The 14934-nt window shown below is 39.8% G+C and overlaps 1 protein-coding gene across 1 annotated transcript in view; it reads left to right on the top strand.

Moving 5' to 3' along the window:
• Positions 1-842: 842 nt before the first annotated feature.
• The window catches only part of LOC149314772 (cytosolic phospholipase A2 epsilon-like), a 35664-nt gene continuing 21572 nt past the window's right edge, over positions 843-14934 (top strand). Inside the window, exons 1-7 of the mRNA XM_089523143.1 lie at positions 843-869; positions 2369-2500; positions 6493-6533; positions 8437-8479; positions 10365-10428; positions 12536-12699; positions 14611-14694. Of these exons, the coding sequence (XP_089379269.1) occupies positions 858-869; positions 2369-2500; positions 6493-6533; positions 8437-8479; positions 10365-10428; positions 12536-12699; positions 14611-14694 (540 nt within the window). The 5' untranslated portion in view covers positions 843-857. The remainder of the gene's footprint in view (positions 870-2368; positions 2501-6492; positions 6534-8436; positions 8480-10364; positions 10429-12535; positions 12700-14610; positions 14695-14934) is intronic.

Raw genomic sequence — 14934 nt, forward strand, 5'->3', positions numbered from 1 at the left:
TCATGGAAATAAGAATGCATAGAGACAAATTTCAAGGGATTCAAGGACAAAGTTTACGCTGCACCATACTGAAGTAAACTACAGTATGGTTGGTCCAACTGGTTATATCAAATTATATATTCAGTCAGATCCTTCAAACTAATTACACAGTTGTGCCACAGCATAAATTTCATCCCATGGAAACAGAAGTTTCAGCCACATTGTCCAATGATCAGGAATTCTGGCAGCTGAAGTTCCAAAACATCCCACAGGTCCAAAGTCTGAGAACCACTGATAAAAACAATGTAACTATCCAGAATGTAATTTGATAAACATGATTATGTGTGTCTATTAGGCCTTGGTCTGCCCTTTCTTGCCAAAAGTAAAATAGATAAATGAAATATTTATCCCCATGTTATCTGTACTTGTGCAATTATTCCAGAAAACATATCCTTGTGATTACCTAACCTTTTGCAAAAGAAAGAGCAGGGTATTATTCAAAAGAATTGAGTCAAAAAGTGAAAATAAAACTAACTTGCTTGAAATATTTTTCTCAATTACCCTGTCATGAGCATTAGATTTTCAAAATGAACCCACCCCTTCTGGCTGGGAGATACATTAGTAGAATACCATTATTCTCTTCATTGATTTTGTGCATTTTGCCTTATACCTTTCTAAGAACAGTACAGATAACTTTTGTAAAATAAGTCTATATCTGTTTTTTTTAATAATATCTGTTTTTAAAACATGCAGTTAGCAAAAGTGATTGCTACATAAACTTGAGGTTACCAACGGCTTATTTTGGTGATGTCCGGACAAAAACAGTATCAGATTCTTCAAATCCAGTTTGGAATGAAACTTTCTTCTTTAGGATCCAGATGATAGTTAAGGTGAGGGACAATTACATCTTTATCATGTCTACATTTTCCCCTCTTAATTTTAATTTGTACATACATAAAGTATTTCTCCAGACCACTATGCATATAGATCCCAATTGATATACACCATTTAAAATATTTCAGAAACCCTACCTCTGGTGATCAAGTAAATGGAGAAGTGGGATGGGGTATGTGTTTACAGGGCACATGTTTGTCTTATATGTGGGCCCAGTGTTGCTGTGATTAAGGCACTAAATGGGCAGGAAAGATCCATGTTGCCAGACCCATTCATGTGGTTTTGTTATCTATATCAGAGATCAGAATTGTGGCTTTTTAGCTGTATCCCAGCATTCCATAGGTTACTCTTCCTTGGTCTAATGGAATATGCATAATTTCCAGATGTAACCTAGATGTATGTCTCTGGAGTATGGCCCCAGAGTAATGCTGTATGGAAAACACACTGATCCCCCTCAATAGGGGGGGTGGGTGGGTTAGATTTAAATAAGCCCCATAAATAGCCTTAGTTTTACTTGGAGTATGCTAATAAATTTTGACTACAATAACCTCCTGGAACAGCTCCAAAGTTTAAATATATCTTGCATCAGTTTTTATCACCTCTGATGTCATTGCATTGTGGTCTCTAATTAACTAAAGTGTAAAAGATAAACTTTTTTAATGAAAATTTAGCTGTTGTTTTATCTTGTGTGGAACAGTGATATAGTACAATGTAAGCTTTTAGTTTGGTTACATGTTGTAATCTTAACATCTTTTGCCTTTGGGCCATTCTACCATCACATATTCTTCCAATGGCTAAAATAGAACCATATATTTCCCATGTTCCTTTCCTTATGAATCAGATGCTTACTATGTCATGACCCATTTTGCATTCCTCATGATAAACAAAAGGGAAGAAGAGCTGGAGAAAGTTATGATATGGCAGGATTACAACAGTGCTGAAAAACTGAGGATGCTCAGTAGTCCAATTTTTAAGTGAACAGACCTTTTTGTTATTTGAAGACTAGTACAGGATTTGGAACACAGTGTTCCTTTTTGTTATGTATTTCTTCAAATTTTGTGAAATCCTCAGCTCAGATAAGTACCCATATGCATACCAAAATGTATGTTTTAATAAATGGGTATTTAATAAAGGCCTGTATGTTAAATTAATATTTGATTAAAAAAACCCTTTCAAAATCATTGATTAGATGGAATGAACATATGGGAAAGCGCAAGTCAGGCTGCTATTCAAATAGTCCCCTCAGAAATCAATACTGGTTTTTAAACAGAACCCCCCCAAATTTAATGCTTGTCTGAATTCTCCTCTGGGTGTGCTCAGAGCTTGGAAATATTGTGTTTTAAGATCTACAACTTCCAACATCCCCCATCACTCATGTAATATGGGGACTGTAGTCCAAAAAGAATTCCCGCCACAACCTTTGCATACACTAATGTTACCTTTCTTTAAGACAATTGCTATCCTTTCCATATTATACATTTATTTTTATCTCTAGAATGTACTTGAACTGAGGGTCTGTGATGAAGATGGTCCACTTAGAGATGAGCTGCTTTGCACAGTTCTTTTTGATATAGCTCAACTCCAGCCTGGAGAAACAGTTTGTAAGCATTTTGAACTGAATGAACAGGTGAGAAAAACATTACATGTATAGTTTGGGTAGAGAGGATAGATTAACATAAATGTCCTGGAGACTTCCTGTAATTTCTGTCTAATGGGTTCAGTACAGAGTTCCTCTTCCATTCAATATTCTCCTTCTATTTCTGCCATACAGAGTAATTTTCCAGACCCAGATGTTTTTATTATATACATATGCCTACAGCAAATTGCTTTGTTAATAGACTTATTTTGCATCTATCATTGTAACAGCATATGCTTTGATTTTGTTTTTTACTCTTTGGCAGCCACCATGGTAGAAAATGTAAAGTTAAATTAGTTTTCAAATATAGGGTCTAAATTGGACCTAAAATGCATTTATATATGAGTTATACAAAGATTCCATGTTTTACCCCAGTAAACTGTGGTAAACGCATTAAAACTCAGAACTGATTAGATGACTCTTCAATCATGTGGTTCAAAGTTCAGTCTCGTGAACATCACTGTTCTGGATTCCTTGCAGTTTTGCTCTTAGAGATAGTGTCAGCTTAATCTGTAAAGGTTTTGGTTTGAGTTTTGTGTTTTAAAACTGACTCTTTTGGTGTGATAGCAATAGCACTTTACATTTCTATGCTGCTTCAAAGTTAACTAAGTGGTTTACAACGTCTAAGCCAATTGCCCCTAACAAGATGGGTAATCATTTATCAACCTATGAAAGGATGGAAGGCTGAGTCAACCCAGAAGTTATGGCTGCAATACTGGCAGCATTTAACCACTGCATCACCAGGGCTCCCTGGGTGGGCTTCTAAGATCATAGAAAGAATATTCAATAATAATCAGAAAATGGTAGAAAAACAAGTTTCTTGGGTCTTGGGAAATCCCGATGAAGAGAATCCTGGTCTCTCAAGAATCTTCACAGTTCAGTACTTATAAAATTTGCACATGGTTGTTTTATACATACAGTCAGCCCTCCTTATCCATGGATTTTTAATTTACGGATTCAAGTATTCATGGCTTGGAAATACTTTAAAAATATACAAATTCTCATGGACAAATTTTGATTTTGCCTTTTTATATAAGGGACACCATTTAACTGTGCTATTATATTTAATGGCACTTGAGCATCCACAGAGTTTGGTATCCATGGGCAGTACTGGAACCAAACCCCAGCGGATACCAAGGGCCTACTGTAAAACAGCATTTCAGCACAGTCTTTCTGTTCAAAATACTAAATGAACGTTTTGTACAAAATTTTCACAGAAGAACATTGCTAAAATTACCCCTTGTTTTCTTCAAGAATGTACATTAGCAGAGATTACATGCTTACCTAATGGAAAGGGATCCTGTAGCACTTTGAGACTAACTATGAAAAAAGTTGTATCATAAGCTTTTGTAGATGCATCTGAGGACATGCACCTAGGCCTTGCCTATGTGGGACAAAAGGTCTGCCCTCCTCAAGTCTTGCATTGTCCTGCTTGAATTCATGGTCCAAACCCTGGTTCTGGTGTGAGCAGTCCAGAAAATGTCTGGCATGTTCCACACCAGAACTTGGGCAAAATACATTAAAATAACACATCAAAATGCATTAATATAGCTTGCCTGTTACTCTGGATTTTCCAGGAAGACACAGAGCCCTCTGTTCCTGCACCATAGCAGCTGTCTGCATGGGCATCCTATGTAGCTACTTGATGTATCCTTGGATTACTTGTTTTGAGGTCAGAACGAGGTGGCTGGCTATGTGCTCATCCCTGGGCACCCCATTCCGACCTCAGAAGTGAGTTACCTGGGACAGATGCACCAGACAGCTTGGCAGGATACCTGTGGAGTCATATGCCATAGTATGTGAATGGAAGGCTAGGTAATTAGGTTGTGGTCGCTAGGTCAGAGCTAAGATACTCTGAGCTGCACTTGGAGTATCCTGGCCAGTACAGATAAGACCTATGTGTATGAAAGCTTATGCTACAACTTCTTTTGCATAGTTAGTTTCAAAGGTGCTACAAGTTCCCTTTGCATATATACAGATTAATGACTATGGAGATTATCACACAATTATTTTTGCTCTGGCCATGCATGGGATGGGATTGCAGTGCAATGGAGAAAAATGGGTGTTATCACACAGAAAATTGCTATTGTGCTGTCTCATGATCATCCCCCATCCCCCGAGGGTGCTCTGCCAGCCAATTTTGGTGGTATGGAAGCCTTGTATACCACCAAAATTGGCTGGCAGAGCATGCCTAGGTGATGGGTGATGGTGGGGTGGAAGCACAGCAGCAATTTTCTGTGGGATAACACACAATTTTCCCCGTTCTGCCCCGATCCCATCCCATGCACTGCCAGGGTAAAAATGGTCTTGTGATAATCTCCTATGTCTCTGAATGTTTATTTAAGATTTTCTGATTCATTTACAATGTTTATCTACCATCTTATAACAAAATGGTAGCTGAAGTACTAGCATCTGAACTACTGGTTTTGCTGAAATCTTAGGTGGACTGTGTCTGGTAGCATTTGGCTGATCAGGTGGGTAACTGAAGTTGCATCATCCAAGCCACTGGCATTTTCTGCTGGTGACTATGGGATTGATCTTTCAGCTCCTGTGCTCCAAAACAAAGTTAAGTAGCAGAGTATCATGGTGCAGCCAATACCTCCTTTTGTTCCTGAATGAGGCAAATACAGAAGGAGAAAAGGGGAAGCAAGGTGGCTCTTTTCTGTTCAAGGAATTACCAGAACTGCTGCCATCAACTCCCTGCCCCTTGGAATATCACTGGCCATGAGACCATGATCAAAGTGAGAGGCCTGCACACAGTGAGCTGGACATCTTGCTCTGAATCTCATGGCAGAAACATGAACTTGCTCAATTTTATCAGTGCTCCAACTCCATTTCATGTGACATCCCTACCCCACACCATGTGAATGTATGAAACCATATGAATGTATGACTCTCATTTCCCACAGTGTGCTAGGAAGCTTGCTATTGAGAGACCCGGCACACACGGCCAGGAAGCGGCGTGCTGCCACTGATACTAGGGTTCCGTAATGCACAGCAACTGCACACTCTGGAACCCTAGTCCACATAGGCGCCAGCATCATGGTGGCATCCCGTCCACATGGGCGCACCATGATGCCACTGCCACCACACAGCGTCCGCACATCCACGCCTTTATGACGTTCTAGTGTGTATAATTCCCGTGGAAACCGCACAACCGCAGGTACGATCCTAAGGAGAAAGGGGCCGCCCCTTTCTCCTCATGGCTGTTGGGGTGTCCAGGGACATGAAGCTGCACGGACACCCCTTTAACTCCCATTTTGCTGCTTCTCTTTGGCCCGGAAAAACGGTGGATTGGGGCCACAGGTTGACAGGTTACTATGGTCCAATTCAGGGGCGGCACAGACCTGCCCCTGAATTTTCTTTACATGATGCTAGCACTAAAGCATAGCAGTACGCTCAGCCACTAGAAATAGCACCAGAAAAATCCCTTCACACACACCTCCCAACAACATCAAACAGACAGTTCAAAATGGACTTAATGGAATATTCTAGAGATGAAAAAAATGGGGTTGGAAATGGAAAAGTGTGGATTTGTAGTTAGATGGAGCTGATGAAATGTGAAAACATCTATTGACTTTTGATGACAAAATGCTTTCATTACAAATTTAAGCCCTTATATGAAAGGCATGGCAGGGGGTTGGACTGGATGGCCTTTGTGGTCACTTCCAATTCTATGATTCTATGAAAACCATAAGTCTATAAGAGCTGTGTTATGTGTTTAATTTGTGGTTAACATTTTAAATTCTTTATAGTTGATGTCAATAATTTAATAATGCACAAGTGAAATATATTTTATTATGTTGTTTTCTGCCTTGAGTGGAAATTTATATATAAATTTTCAATCATGGCCAGGGTATTGTGTAGGAAATTGGTCTTTCTAAAGCAGCTCCTAGGAAAATGGCACAATAGTTATTCAGAATCCCATTTAAAAAAGCTTTTTATCTCGCCCGTTTCATTTCTCCCATTTTTATCCATTTCAGAAAGATGAGCTGCTAGAAGTGGAGTTCACTTTGGAACAGATGTAAGTAAATCTTGATGAAGTGTCTAAGGAATACTCTGGTCTGGTTCCAAAGATGCCCCAGATTTCCCCCATTAATTCCGCACTTCATAGCAACACTGGGCAGCTATCTACACATGGGTCCCACTGTGTCACCCGGAACCACAGCAGCTGGTGCCAAACTTTCCCTCTGAGATCAGAAACAAGGTGCCTAGCATCAGCTACATGGCTTGGCACTTTGTTGTGAATTCGGTGGGAGTGACTTGTGCCAGCAGGAGTGGCACTGGGTAACACATTGGGACATGTACTGTCTAGTGTAGTACAGACTGCACAAGATTTCTCTGCAAAATCCTGAGCAAAAGACAATTTATTTTAAATTGGTTTAAGGGAGGGAAAGGGTGGATTTAGTGTGAAACTGGCCTTCACGTTGTGACGACAGTCCACACTCTAATCAGGATTTGGGTCTGCATTGTGAAGACAGATTCCATAAGTATGTGGGTGGGAACCACTTCATTCAGCCCATGTAGACATGCCCTAGGATATTTAAACCAGACGTTTTAGGGATTCATCAGTGTTAATGCAGTACAAAGTCAGGTATACTTCACTATGCTTTATGTGCCAAATGCGTTTTCAGGTATTAGGTTGTTCCTCAGAAATGATTCTGTCTTTTGTTGAAAAGGATAAGAAATTCATCAAACTGAAATGTTCACATCCTAGAAATAAATAAATAAATAAATCCCAGATTTCATGTACACACTATAGTACATTTCCATTACATAAATCTATTCACTTTTACAATCCCTAGAGAATGTGATTCTTTATCACTGAAAATGTATTAAGAGAGCACAACAAATAGATAGCATTGCCAAGATGGATATTGGATGGGGTTCTGAACAGATTATGATGTAGGATGAGATATAAAGCTCCATGAAGCTGGACAAAGATACCAGTCCTCCCTCACCTTCCAAAACCCAAATTTTAACTGCTGTCATCCTCTCCCAACACAGTTTTTCTCACCAGTGGAGGCACGGAGTGAGGGCTTAGAAGAACATCCAGATCTGTTCTTGTCAACCTGGGTCCTTTTCCATGTTCCCTTGCTCACCACCACCAACAAGGAAATATCCATGTTGGGAGAGCACAGCAGAGTCTGAAAGGTGGGATTTGCCTGGTGTGAGAGAGGACAGGAAACCTTTGGCTTGGAAGAGTTTATGCTGCTTCCTCCTGGTCCACAATTTGTTCAGGATAAAGTTTACTGCAACACTATCACATATCTAGCCTGGCAACCCCACAAATAAAGCATTTTTAATGTAAAGGTTAGGTATAAAACAACTGAATAAAAATAATCCCAAAGATGCAACAATTTCTATTTTCTGTGCTACTTAATACTAAATGAATTTAAATACAATAAAAGAACATCAGGTACAGAGCCCAGAAGTAGCTCAGTACAAGTACTGATTTAGTTGCAATTAGTTCCTTTTGCCCAGAAACAAAGGAGTATTTTGTGGTAATGTGGCAAATAAGCTGATTTTGTGGTAATGTGGGCAAAAGTGTAGAGAACGAAGATCAACTGCTTGCATCATGTTGTTTCTTCTGAGTAGGTTTTTTTAAAGCAATAAGAAGGCAACTATTCTAGTTACCTTTGAGGAAAGCAGAGTTCTCTTTAGGGGAAAAAAAGGTGCAGCTATAAGGGTAACAAATGTCTTGTCTGGGCCTTGCCATTAAAATTGTAACCAATTACTTTAAAATAGTAGCTTCTTAACCTGAGTGTAATTTTTTAAAAAAATGATACCTAAATTTTTATGCAACTTGTTCTAAGAAAATGTAAAATGCTTGGAGCCTTGAATAGTTCAAAAGATTCAGAAAAAATATAAAAGATTAAGATAAATACTAGGTATAAGATGCATATTTTCTCTCCTTGCCCCTCTAGGCCAGATATTCCTGAAACGGTTACCTCAAATGGAGTAGTGGTGGTATGTGTGATTCTGTGATTCTTATTTTCAGTATTGGAAGGATTTTTGTTCTGGAAAATGTGGTAGTAAATAATCAAGCAGGTATGTAAATAAATCCTAGCAATGATGGCATTTTGGAGGCATCTATACGTAGCTGCTCCTTCGAATAGAGCTCCTCCAGCCTGGTCAAAAGCCTTTGAATTTGGATAGAGGTACAGCTGTAGTTAGTGGAGTTGGGTTCTCCATGGCAGGGGGTTGGACTGGATGACCCTTGTGGTCTTTTCCAGCTCTATGATTCATGTCACAGTATTTTTCATGTGAATGTCCAGTGTTATACTGCAGGGTGTATGTTCTACCCCACCCCCTGTTCTGGGAATTTCTAGTGCAAGCTGGGGTAAATGTCACGTTTCTGTATTCAAGGTCTCAAGTCCCCAACCTTGTATTTTTAGGGCTACTTTACACTATAACAACATTTTAAAAATTAAATATTTGAGACAGGGAACATGAATAGTGGGGGAGGGGGAGAATGGGAGGGAGATATTGAGTCCATCAATAAATTAACCACTTTCTTTATACACCACATTTTCACTAAAATTTAGACTTGAGGAGTTCCTGGAGGGAATGGTAGGGGGATGGAAAGAAACCATGACCATGCCACAGCCCAACCATGCCTCAGAAGAGAAAGTTAAAAAGAAATGTGCAGATCAGGCATAGCACTAAGCTGTGATACAACCAGCAACAAACTAGGACCCAAAATCTGGTACAGTTGGTCTCTATATCCATGGATTCTGCATCCATGGATTCAACAATCCATGGCTTAAACCCCCCCCCCCCTTCCATTCCAAAAAGCAAGCCTTGATTTTGCCATTTTATATCAGGGACACCATTTTATTACCACATTGTATACAATGAGACTTGAGCACCCATGGATTTTGGTATCCATGGCAGGTCCTGGAACCAAGCTGCAGTGGATATCAGGGGCCCACTGTATAATTAGAGCACTAATGCAAGAATGGGAAAAATGTTGCAAGGTGCAAAAGCTTGACATTTACTTGAATAAATGGACAGTCTAGAGGAGCTCAAAGTAAATCAGAATAAATTGAAGCCCACAGTAAATCTGAATATGTTGGAACAAGGGTGACTGCAGTTGCACATAGCCCATTGCTATAAAGGGTTATGGGCCCTCCAGAAAAATGTAGAGGAACTGTTTGCAGAAAGGAGTGGAAGGACGAATGAAAATCACTGCTCTTTTTCAGCTATCAAAGGCACATCTACACTGCAAAATTAAGCAGTTTGACACCACCTGAACAGCTATGGCTCAATGCTATGGAATTCTGGGATTTTTGTGCCACAACAAAGTACAAATCCCAGGATTCCATATCATGAAGCCAAGGCAGTTAAAGCTGTGTCAAACAGCATTAATTCAGCTAGCGGCATTAACTGGATCAAAAGTTTTTTTCCCAATGAAATAACAGTTTGTTGCAACTCCAGATCTCTGAATGGTTGTGTAATAGATGCATAAGTAAGTAAAGTATGTGTCTTTGTAAATGAATGTTTTGCTACCTACTGTACATAGTGTAAGCACATGGAAATGAACACTGAGATACCATTCAGCAGAAAGCAGCTGTAATTTCACATAGTCCAGGTAATAAAGTCAATTTGAAATGTGAGAAAGCTGTTTTTCTAACATTTCTTCTTTAAAAAGAAAAACAAAGAAATACTCAGGCTGCTTTTAATTTAGGAAAGACTATTGTATGGTAAATAGATATCGTCTACTAGAGTCTGAGAAGAGCTTTTGACAACTAGAGGACCACTGGGTTTTGGGGAGAAAGCAGATTTAACAAGAATGCCTGTTTTCATCAGTGAATAGTTGGAGGTATGCAGTTGTTGTCTTTTTCTCTTGCAGTCTCGGGATGTTTCCTGCCTAAAAGTAGAGGTGAATGGAAGAAAAAAGAGGGGGAAAAGCAGAAGTAAGATTATCACACAAAGCATCCTGATTTCAGAGGAATGGGGAATACCTTTATATATTTTATTTATTAAAATATTTTTGTCCCATCTTTTATTGTGAGCTTTCATAATGGAAAACAGAAAAAGCAATATAAAGAATTTAAACAATTCCAGATTAAAATCAATAAATCACTTAAACAAAATTTATTAAATAGCTCAAACATGCTAAAACAAGTTTTAAAAGTTAAAAAAAGTTAAAAGAGTTTAAAAAATCCTTGTCCCACCAGTGAGACAGAGGAGGGCCTCTCTGGTAGATCTCAGTGCTCATGCAGGCATATATAGTGAGAGTTACTCCTTCAAGTATCAAGATCCCAGTGCAATTGCCACTTTGAATTTTATCACCAGCACCTTGAATTCAGACTGTGAGTGAATTGGCAGCCAGTACAGTTAAGACTGATACTATAAAACTTCCATAGCCACGGATTCTGCATTATGAATTCAACCAACTACAGTTTGAAATTATTCACCCACTGCAAAAAAAAAAAAAAAAAAAAAAAAAAAAAAAAAAAAAAAAAAAAATTCCTTAATTTTGCCATTTTATATAAGGGTCATCATTTTATTACTGCATTGTATACAATGGGATTTGAACATCCACAGATTTTGGTATCCACAGTTGGTCCTGGAAGAAACACCCAGTAGACACCAAGGGCCCAGTGTATGTTTATATTCCCCCCCCCCCCCATAAAAATGAGTAACATTTTCCCACTTTTCCCAGATATGAGACATCCTGATATAGCCACCCTGAAGAAAACCACCTCTCTTAGCACACTATGGGTTTTTTTTTTTTTGGCTACCTTGCCTAAATCTTTCCTTTGATAACTGGGTTCTAATGAAGGATACACAGTCTGATTTGTTTCTATCCATGGTGTAATCTTCCACCCTTCTTACAAAAGAAATACTATGTGTAGAATTGATAGAGCTTGGAATTTTGGATTCCAGCATCTACAGTACCCAAGCTAGCTTAGGGCCGGAGCCAACGGGCAGGAAAAAGCAGCTTGATCTTGCACTTTTTGGAGGCATGTCAAAACCCCACTGTCCACATGGCTTGCTCCCAAAGTGGGCTGAACACCCATAGGCAGTCTGTATGGTGTGGAATCAAGCTGTGCTGCTGGGTTATTTTTGTTGTTGTCTCCCCACCATGCATGTTCAAGTACTTCCCACGTCCCATGCCCACATGCCAACCCATGGGATGGCTGCACCTTTGGTCATCTACACATGCACACATGCAATGGTCTGTTGGTAAAAGCCAATGGAGTATTGAAATGCCAAATGATTCATTTGCAAAGCACAACTATGGGTCCCCCATACATGCCCCTTTTACCTCATGCCCCCATGTTGGACTATCTAGTTTGTGTATGGTGTAATTTGATCCATTGGGCTAACTGCACTTTTTTGCATTGGTTCAGCTTTGCACTGGTGCTGGACTGTTTATATGCAGGTGTGAAGATGTGCATCTTCTGCACTAAGTTGAACTATCCCAGCTTTGTTTTGCTCTGGCTTTTAACTTCAGAGTGTGGCTTCAGTCTGGTTTCCCCCTGCTTTGGAGGCATGTGCTGTATATACAACCCACTTTCAAAGTGACTGGAAGCTGCTTTATTTGGCTCATCTGTTCCACCCCATAGCCATATGCCCTGCTGGCTTTGGCTTCTGGGGGGTGTAGTCCAAAAGGCAAGCTTTCCAAGCTGTGAGAATGTATTCAGATTGCTGATATCTGACAGATTCCCCACTCAGCCCTAAAGCTCAAGGAGTGACTTCAGACAAGTTATTTTTTTTCTTAAATCAACCTGCCTCTGTGGTGAGCAGAAGACTTAATAACAACTTAATAACTTCTGCAACATGGCACCTCTAGATGTATTGGATGGCAATTTACATCATCCACAGGCAGGAAGTGAATTCCCATGCTTGCTGGGGATGATTAAATATCTCTGGTAGATACCATGTTGGGTAAAACTGATATAATGAATAACACTTTGATCTTCTTGAAGGGGACAAAGAGGATAGAAATATTGTAAATAAAGATGAACTTCTGAAGTACTTAAGTTCTGTTTGTGTTTTCTACTGTGCCTACAGGAAAACGTCTCACATTTACAGTAAAGGGATCCTATGAAAATACACAGGATATCGTATTGGATTCTCATGGCAGATGTGTCCCCCCAGGTGCTATAATGTTCAATTATGCCAAGTACTGTTGTCCCCAATTGGATGTGGTATCATCAAAGAAACGTTCCTTCTGTGTGAGTAACTGTCACCAATAGCAAGGTGCATTTGAACAACTTCCATAGTTGACATCTGAATGCTGTGCTGTTGGAATAATTAGAACAGAATAAGTAAGCTGCATGTGGTTTTCTTGTTCTGCTGTTTTATTCCTGTCCTCAAGAGGCAAGTTTCTAAGATCTGAATTTTTCACAAAAAAGGTGAAAGGGGAGGCTAGGAAGTTCAATAGAAATCAGAATCTGAAGATGGATAAGCTGCAGTGGAAACATCATTGAAATACATAGGACACTACATGGAAATCTGCCATATAGCAAGTCAGGCTTTCAGAGTTGAATCCTGTAGCCCAGCAGTTTTTAACCTATGGTCCATGGACTCCCATGGGGCTATGGTATAGCTTGAAGAAATGTTATGAGTTTTTACCTGGTAATATTGTGTATGGTCTAAGATAAAAGGAGGGAAAGTGAGAAAAATAAGCTGTTCAGATGCTTTCCCTTCCCCCCACCTTCTGAAGGGAAAGAGAAAGTGGCGAAAGGGCTCTGAAACTGGCCTCTTCTGATGGTCAGCTGCAAGATACAGGATGCGGGGGGGGGGGTTCTTAAGGCCCACTGACACATGTTCAACAGTTCTGCACTTTTTTTCTGTGTAGCTTTGGGGAAGGAGAATGGCAAAACTGGTTGCTTGCCAGCAAGCCTTCATCCCCTCCTTTTCAGTCTTGCATGATCACTTTGTGAGTTGGAGTTGTATAAATTTTGTAACGTACTATACAACTGCTCTTTTTTCTGTTGCCACTGTTTTCCTTTGCTTCAGCTAAACTCCAATCCATTCCTCATTCTCGCACAACAGAGGTGGGGGAATACCCCACCCCTATTACCATGCCAGTACCACTTGCCCTAACGGTGTGTGCATGTGTGCGCATGCCTTCACCAGTCTTCCATCTTACCCTCAGTCAATCTGGCTGGTGGAGGTGCATGTGCATACTACTACTACTACTACTACTACTACTAAATATATTTCTTACTCGCTTCTCGCCATGGATTGAGATGGGGGACAACAATAATTGACAAACAAGAACACCAGCTAAAACACATAGGTTAAAACATACATCAATTTAAAAGGACAAATAAGATGTGCACATATTAAAACAACCAACATCTAAAATTTGTCATTTAAAATTCATAATTAAAAATTATCTGGATAAGCTGGCAGAGACTAATTTTCAATGCTCTTTTAAATTCAGACAGCATATATAGCTGTCGAGTGTCTTCAAGCAGGTCATTCCACAGTCTAGGGGCAGCTGAAGAAAAAGTCCTTTGGCTGACAGCTGCCAACCTGGTCCTGGTTGACTGGAGTAAATGTCCACCAGAGGACCTGAGTGTATGGGGCCGATTGTATGGGAGGAGGCAATCCTGAAGGTAACCTGGACTTAAACCATGTAGGGCTTTAAAGGTAATGACCATCACTTTGTACCTTGCTTGAAAAGTAACTGGCTACCAGTGAAGTGATTTTAATATTGTTGTAATGTGATCGCTCCTAGATGACCCAGTAATCACTCAGGCTGCCATGTTTTGAACTAACTGAAGTTTCTGAACTTGGTATAGAGGTATCCCAATGTACAGTGCATTGCAGAAGTCCAGACTTGAAGTTAACAGTGTGTGCACTACTATTTTTAGGTCCTCCAGCTTCACACACACACACACACACAGACACACACACACACACACACACACACACACACACACACACACAGGGTAAGCAGAGCTGGGGGTGGTGTTTGGAAATATATAACATGCATACTTGATAAAACACATCCATTACTGGTTACAACAGTGTCGTCACTGCAGTAGTACTCAGGAGGCTTTTAACATAAGCTGTTTGCCTTTGGTTTCTAAAGCACCTCCCCCTTTTGTGGCTGTTTATGTTTATTCTTTCAGAATTTCTCTGGTGATGAGAGAAGCAACTCTCTGTGTTTCCCTTTGCTTCACCTTCCAATTGGAGAAAGAGTAGAAATAACAAATGTGAGTCCTGGTTACAAACATTTATTTTCTATATGCTTCTCTGTTACTATGGTGATACAGTAGATGGTGTGCAACATAGGAAGTAATGCAAAACAAGCTTATACATGCCTACTAAAAATAAATCTGATCACATTTAGAAAGGCTTAGTCCTAGATAAATGAGGATAGGATTTTATAAATGATAGTATATTCATGCAAGTACTGTATGAAGGTAGAGACTGTTGGGGTGATGCAAACTAGG

Source organism: Sceloporus occidentalis, unplaced genomic scaffold, assembly GCF_023333645.1.
Source record: "Sceloporus occidentalis isolate IW3139 unplaced genomic scaffold, rSceOcc1.0.p SCAF_4, whole genome shotgun sequence".
NCBI lineage: Eukaryota > Metazoa > Chordata > Lepidosauria > Squamata > Phrynosomatidae > Sceloporus > Sceloporus occidentalis.